Source organism: Myotis brandtii, unplaced genomic scaffold (genome assembly GCF_000412655.1).
Source record: "Myotis brandtii unplaced genomic scaffold, ASM41265v1 scaffold123, whole genome shotgun sequence".
Taxonomy (NCBI): domain Eukaryota; kingdom Metazoa; phylum Chordata; class Mammalia; order Chiroptera; family Vespertilionidae; genus Myotis; species Myotis brandtii.
Window position 1 is genome coordinate 17,877,580 of NW_005354291.1, and position 7,606 is coordinate 17,885,185.

At 42.2% G+C, this 7,606-nt stretch overlaps 2 protein-coding genes across 8 annotated transcripts in view; both read left to right on the top strand.

Moving 5' to 3' along the window:
- AIG1 (androgen-induced 1) overlaps positions 1-7,606 on the top strand; it is a 209,416-nt gene that overhangs the window by 106,871 nt on the left and 94,939 nt on the right. The gene's annotated exons all lie outside the window — the stretch shown is intronic.
- Positions 471-1,126, top strand: LOC102262754 (ornithine decarboxylase antizyme 1-like). Its single transcript, XM_014533894.1, is given in 2 exon segments — positions 471-767; positions 769-1,126. Coding segments are annotated over 2 exon segments (468 nt in total). The 5' UTR covers positions 471-563; the 3' UTR covers positions 1,033-1,126.

Sequence of the window (7,606 nt, forward strand, 5' to 3'; positions counted from 1 at the left end):
TTTCTTTAATCCACATATTTTTTGGATAATTTCAAGTTATACAGTTTAATGTATGGACAGAAAACTATAGGTCTTCTTTATTCTTCTGGGCTCACCCTTGTTTCCTGTGGGCTCCCAACCCACACTAACCCGGGATCTCTGGAAAATGTGTGCTTGATCCCCCTACCCCCTCTGCCTCTTGGCATGTGGACCCCAGCACGCTTCCCGTCATTACTGCCACCAGAGATAGCATCCAAAGTTCTTAGGGCACATCTGCAGCTCTCCGGAACAGAAAAAGAAGAAATGAGGTTCTCTCTGCTATTCACACTGGAAAGAGGGAGACCTCCATTGTGAGTGATCCCCAGGAAGTGAGCCTCATCCAGGGAATGGGAAGGAGGCATAGTGAGAGATTAACCCATTCATGGATATTTGCCCAACAAATAACTGCTTAATACTCTTATGCCTAAGACTTTTCTGGGTAATGAAATTGTTCCTCTAAAAAACAAACAAGGCGAACGGCGAGCAGCGGCGGCGACGCGGAGAGGCGCAGCGGAGGTTTCCTGGTTTCGGACCCCAGCGGCCGGATGGTGAAATCCTCCCTGCAGCGGATCCTCAACAGCCACTGTTTCGCCAGAGAGAAGGAAGGGAATAAACCCAGCGTCACCGTTCACCCCAGTCGCATCATGCCGCTCATCAGTCTGCACAGCCGCGGAGGCCGCAGCAGCGAGAGTTCCAGGGTCTCCCTTAACTGCTGTAGTAACCTGGGTCCAGGGCCTCAGTGGTGCTCCTGATGTCCCTCACCCACCCCTGAAGATCCCAGGTGGGCGAGGGAATAGTCAGAGGGATCACAATCTTTCAGCTAATTTATTTTACTCCGATAATAGGCTGAATGTAACAGAGGAACTAACGTCTAATAACAAGACGAGAATTCTCAATGTCCAGACCAGGCTCACAGATGCCAAACACATCAACTGGAGAGCAGTGCTGAGCAGTAGCTGCCTCTACATCGAGATCCCAGGCGGAGCTCTGCCAGAGGGGAGCAAAGACAGGTGAGGGCCAGCCTGTTGTGTCCTCACTCCTAGGGGAGGAGGGAAACCAGAGTCCAGAGTCGGGCGGCCATCCCTGTTTTGAGTAGCGGTCTAGCAGTTTTCCGGAGATCTCCACAGGGGGCACGGCCATATTTACGGACATCTGGTTATTTTTCCTCCCCTTCCCCTGCTCCATTGAACAGAAGGTAGAAGTCACATGCAAATGAATATTTTTTTATATATGAGACATTCCCTCATCAGGATATCATAGCTTTGGGGGAGAGAGGGCTGTACTTAGAAATTTCTTTAATCCACATATTTTTTGGATAATTTCAAGTTATACAGTTTAATGTATGGACAGAAAACTATAGGTCTTCTTTATCCTTCTGGGCTACCCTTGTTTCCTGTGGGCTCCCAGCCCACACTAACCCGGGATCTCTGGAAAATGTGTGCTTGATCCCCCTACCCCCTCTGCCTCTTGGCATGTGGACCCCAGCACGCTTCCCGTCATTACTGCCACCAGAGATAGCATCCAAAGTTCTTAGGGCACATCTGCAGCTCTCCGGAACAGAAAAAGAAGAAATGAGGTTCTCTCTGCTATTCACACTGGAAAGAGGGAGACCTCCATTGTGAGTGATCCCCAGGAAGTGAGCCTCATCCAGGGAATGGGAAGGAGGCATAGTGAGAGATTAACCCATTCATGGATATTTGCCCAACAAATAACTGCTTAATACTCTTATGCCTAAGACTTTTCTGGGTAATGAAATTGTTCCTCTAAAAAACAAACAAACAGTCAGTCAAGGGAGAAAAGTTAAAGTTCCAAAAAGTGGGGGAGAGCACCGGTAACTAGTTTTCAGGAGCTGAAACTGGGAGTCTAGAGCAGTTGCAATGATTTGGGGAGAATTTCCATGCATGATGCATTTAGAGAATGCAAACTAATTGGATATTTCTGGAAATGGAGTCAAAGGTGGGGCGTAGCTGACGCTGTAGTTAGAGAAACAAGAAGGGGCTCAGATCTGGGAGAGCCTCACATACCAACAGCTAGTGTAGGTTTTATCTTTAAGGAAACAAAAGGATGGCAAAGTTTTGCATGAGGAAGATGATTCGATTTACACGTTAGAGAGACGGGTGGGGGGGTTGGGGCTGCCGAAGAAGGTGACTAAGGTGGAGGAACAGCATTTGCAGTCAGGAATACCACCATATGTTGGACAAACCACCTGAAGTGTGGTCCCACAGCAAAAGATGTGCAAGGAGGCAAGGACACTGGGAGGTCCCCCATGGCCGGCCCCAAAATGCCCAGTGTGCTGGCCAAAGACACTGAACTTGATTCCAATACCTTGAGGGGAAGTTTTTGAAGAATTTTAAACAGAGGAAAAGTGGGGTCAGATGAGCATTTTAGAAGGCTTCCTCCTTCAGGGTGGAAGGAGAAGAATTGACAGGGGCAGCCTGGATTTGGGATGGAAAACAAGAAGTCTGAGAATGGAGCTTTGGTCAACACCCACACTACAAGGAGGAAAAACTGAGGTGACACCATCACAGGGGCTGAAGAATAGCTCAGAGAGAAAGGAAGCCGAGAGAGGAGGGCACTTGGGAAGAAGGCAGGTCAGTAACACCCTGGGCCACAGACGTCAGCAGCTGACACAGTGCTGAGGAGTGGCAAAATGACTACAAGGGAACAAACCAACAGAGAAAAGAGGAGTTTATCTAAAAAGCAAAACACAGTTTTTAAAAAGATCCCATTGATATGGCATTTTTTAAGATGAGGGAAGATGAATGGTTTCATCTTTGAAGCCAGAAACAAGGGCAGATTGAGAAACAGCATTAGAGGTAGATGGTTTTCCCTTACCGGCCTCAGCTCCGTTTTCTCCAGTGAATGACTTGCTATTTCTAACATACGTCCTTAGCAAGGTCAGAAGTTCCCCCAGCCACACGATAATGGCCTTTGGTGTTCTTTCTACCACTTAATTTTTTTTCCATATTGACCTGAGTGTCAATCTATACATACTAAGGATAAATCACAGGAGGATATGCAGAAATATAGTAAAAAGAAGTTACTTGTTTTGCACATCCCTTGAGAAACTTTAAAATAATTCCTCCCATTTCTGACTTCTCATTTGTCCGAAGCAATAAACACAAAAAGTAACAAAAACACAATTTGATTAATTGGAAAACTGCATGATTTCAATTACGTCTTTTTCAAAAATGTTCTGAAATTTGATTTGATATGTAAGAGCTTTCAGAAATTTCTGTGGACATGTCGTTAGAGAAAGCCATTTGTTTTTGTGAGGATTCAGAAGGAGAAGTATATTTCAGAAAATAGATAAAATTAGACTTGACTTGGAAAAATAGTCTCTGGTCAAATGTTATTTAAAGACATTGGTCTATGGGCTTCATGCATTGGCTGTTTCTCAGGATAAATATGCAGGTAGGAGCCAGGAAGGGCATTTTCAGAGGTTGCTGTGAAGTTGGTATTATAATGAGCTCAGCCTACCCATGACATCTTTGGAGGTATGAGAGTACAGATGAGATACAGATGCTTCTCAGTTCTTTCTCATAATTTCTCTAATCTTTCTGGCAATTAAAAAAAAGGTGGCGAGAGAAGGAAAAACTCTTCAGGAGTATAAAGTGTTATTGAATTTGCAGCAGTCGTCATGGTTACCTGCATAGTTTCATTGCTTTATTAATGTGTAATTCTCTGTATTTCTGGAAATATCATTATAGTGAAACATAATAGTCTGCAGCTTCTGAGTGAGTTTCACCATGTATCTGAGACTCTGACAATGGCCGTGACGAATGTGTGTGGTTTCTGGGCCACCTGTGCACTGTTGATCTAGTAACTAGGACATCACTGTTTAGGGAAAGACGACTTGAAGTTAATGACTCCTGAGAATTTCTTAAAAGTTCACATACTTTGTTAAACAAAGTGCTTATTTTTTCCTAGAGGAAAATGGCCCGAATCTGAGTCTTTTTCTAACTAAAAGAACTTACATTTTCTGCCACTAACATTTTAAAGTAATCACTATTACTTACTGAAGTCACTTTGAGGGATTTGGGATTGTTTTTCTGATCAATTCTCTTAAAAATTATCTTTCCTAAACTTTTTGTATCATTGAAAGATTTATTTCATTTTATTCTTTCCATCACCATTTATCCCTTCTCTGCCCTCTTCCAGCTCCACCCTCCACCCCTGCAATCACCATCTTGTTGGTGTCCCTGTCCAAAATTTTTGTGAGACACTGTTAATAGAAGTTTTTGAGCAAGTGTTTCTAAGTATATTCTTCCACTGCCCAAGTTGAAGCTAAATAAAATAGTTCAGTAAATCATCTCTCAGGCCAACAGCTTATGGCAGATACTGCTAGCTGGTCCCCACATTCATTTCTCTTCTTCCTGGGCACTCGCCAGACTGTACTTCCCAGCATCCCTTGCAATTTGTTCTGACCATAGGACTCATGTGACACTGGAATGTGAGTGGAAGTTATGAAATCACTTCCAGGTCTGGCTCATAAATACCTCCCACTTAATCCTCCCACCTTTTGTTTCCAGCCTGGCCGGCCATCCTGGACTCTTGAGTAACTGGGCGGATCAGAGCCTCACTGCTGACCAGGACCATCTATTGTTGTGGAAAAGAGACAGACCCTCTGAGATGTCAGGATCGTGTGCTGTGTTGCCCTAACTAATGTACTGCTTGGCCATATTTCTGGTGTGCTGTGTTGCCTCGTGTTGCCCTAACTAATGTACTGCTTGGCCATATTTCTTGAAAGTGGGCATATAATTCTTGGGGAAAGTCCATGCTTTCCCTCCACAAGTTTTTCCTATAGCTTCTTTCATAGCCTTTAGAAAGAAACTGGCATTGTAAACCTCAGGGCCCCTAATCAGTGTTCAGTGGTGACTTTGCTGTTTTGACAGGTGCTAGAGGCCTGAATGGCAAGATTGTAGACGATTGGAAAATGTCATAGACCCTTGTGACTTATGTGCACATGGAACCAAAGGAGATGGAATTAACCTTTTCTGAATACTTCTATGTACCAAGGACTGTGTTTAGTCCTCTAATATACACTAATATTGTTATAATTAACCTTCTAGGAAACTCTGTTATTCCCATTTTACAGATTTTTAAAGTGTCATATACGTTTAATAACATCTTCATAGCTAGGGAGTAGTGGGGAAGGATTCAAATAAAAGTTTTCCTGGAACCAAATCCAGCCAAGCTTTCCACTTCACTGCTTTTTGTGGCACACACTCAGTTAACTAACATCAGTTGATCATTATGCTCTAAGACAGAATGATAGCCAGTAATAATTGGAAACATATGCAAAGAATATTTGATTATCTGTGATGTTGGGAACAGAAACTCCCATTAGATTTTTAGAAAATTATAATACTGACATGGTTGAGTTTTACCTTCTGTCTTAATTAAGATATCATAACAGTTGCTGTAACAGATAGCAAACTAATAGCACTTTAAAGCCGGTGGTCTGGGGGTTGGCAGGCCAGCTCTTCCTGAGGTCAGCGAGGGCCCCAGGCTCTTTCATCTGGCTGTTTCTGGATCCTCTAGGATTGTTCTTCATCTGCATGGTGGCAGTTGGCTTACCACACCACATCTGCATTTAATCCTTAAGAAGAGGGTACAAGAGAGGAGAGGGCAGATGTCTTTCCAGTTAAAGGCATGACCAAGAAAGTGCACCCATCACCTTTGCTCAAAAAGTTACATGGTCTTATTGCTGTCTAACTGCAAGAGAGTCAGGATATGTCATCTTTAAATGCTTGGCCTTGTGCCGGTCCTTATATTCTTACAGAAGAAGGGGACAAGAGATATTCTGGGACAAAGCAGCCTTTGCCACACCTTCTTTATCTTCCCATTTTTTATAAACATGATAATAAGAAAGAACCAAAACAGCAGTAGCAGAGAAGGGAAGGAAATGAATCAAGGAAACTAAGTAATTCAGAAATTGAGTATCTCCTTTCTCCTTAACTTCTTCCAGAACACATGCTAAAAGAATCAAGAATTTGTGCCTTGCACAAATGACTTCAAAATAGGCTGTAACTATTAAATCAGGCATTCTCTGGATAAGATGATTGCAACAAATTGAGGCCATACGAACAAAGATTGGGTATTAAATAATATTAAGTAATTAGAATTAATTTCATTACGTGTGACATGTGGTTAAATTATAAAACAAAACCTCATATGGTAGAGATATTTACTGAGGTCTATATAAGTGAAACGATATGATGTCAGCAGTTTGCCTTAAAATACTACAGGGGGGAAAAAGGGAGAGGGGTTGATGAATAGTTAAAATTAGACTGGGAAAATGTTCTGAGTTGTTGAAACTGGATGATAGGTTCATGGGGGTTCATTATGCTATTCTTTCTACTTTTAGGTATATTTGAAATATTCCATACCATAATAAAAAGTGGGATAAATACTTGTTCCAGGAAAGAAAAGCAATTTTTGGCAGTGCCCTGAGGTTCAGATGAGCTCATTTCTGTTCTCCAGTTAAGTGCATTCTTAAGTTTCCAGTGTATTATTATTTATTCTACATGCATACAACTGGAAAATGCTCATTTCATCTAAAGAATTCATTACAATTTGCTTTTGAGCCAATCAAATAAAACTTTGGTGAGTGCCTGCTGCATCTAGTTATGCAAAGGATGCAAAAATGAGTAAGATGAGCCCCCTAACCACTAAGTTTAAAGTCTAATTGGCAAAATAAGACAGTCTCTCAAATAAATCTGATTGACAAGAAGTGCACAAAAAGGCTTAAATGTTAGGAAATCATATCAAATTGGAAGGATAGGGAAAGTTTCCTGGGTCAGATATTATAAGCTTTAAAGAAAGGGTAGGCTTTTGATAGATGGAAGTGGTGGGGAGAGTGGTCTGGGCAGGGGACCACCAAGAGAAAGCCTCCAAGCCAGAGAATATGAGATGGTTTCCTGGTGACAGGAAAGGAAGAACTGGTTTTGAGTATATCAGAATGTCCCATTAAAGGAAATGAGGTAGTAAAGTGGACCCAACGGAGAAAATTCATATTTTTTTGGGGGGGGGGGACACATATCTTTTTGAGACAATGGGAGACTCTAGATGAGATGTGCATCCCCAGATGTGGTGGAGCACAGAAAGAGGTTGGTCAATTGCATATATTGACAGTTAAATCTGTAGTTAGATGATGAGCTTACTACTGAAGAGAATAAAGATTTTTTTAAGGCCAGTTTTATTAAAGTCGAGGATGGGAATTATGACATCCTTATTGTAAAAAAGACAGAATGGTTTTAGTTGACACTAAAAAAATATGAGCCCCTGGTATGGCAAGGTTTGTATTTCTCAGTATTCCTCTCTCTCACAGAGACCGCTTATCTCTATTTTTTCCCTACTATTTCCTTCAGGCTAAGCTTTTCCAAAGAGTTGTCTGCCTAACTTTCATTCACTCTTTTTTTTTTTAATTCCTTATTGTTGAACATATTACAGATGTTCCCTTTGTTCCCCCATTGATCCCTTCCCCCTGCCCCCTGCCCTGCCCCAGGCCTTCAGCACCCTATTGTCTGTGTCCATGGGTTATGCATATATGCATACAAGGTCTTTGGTTAATTACCTCCCATCC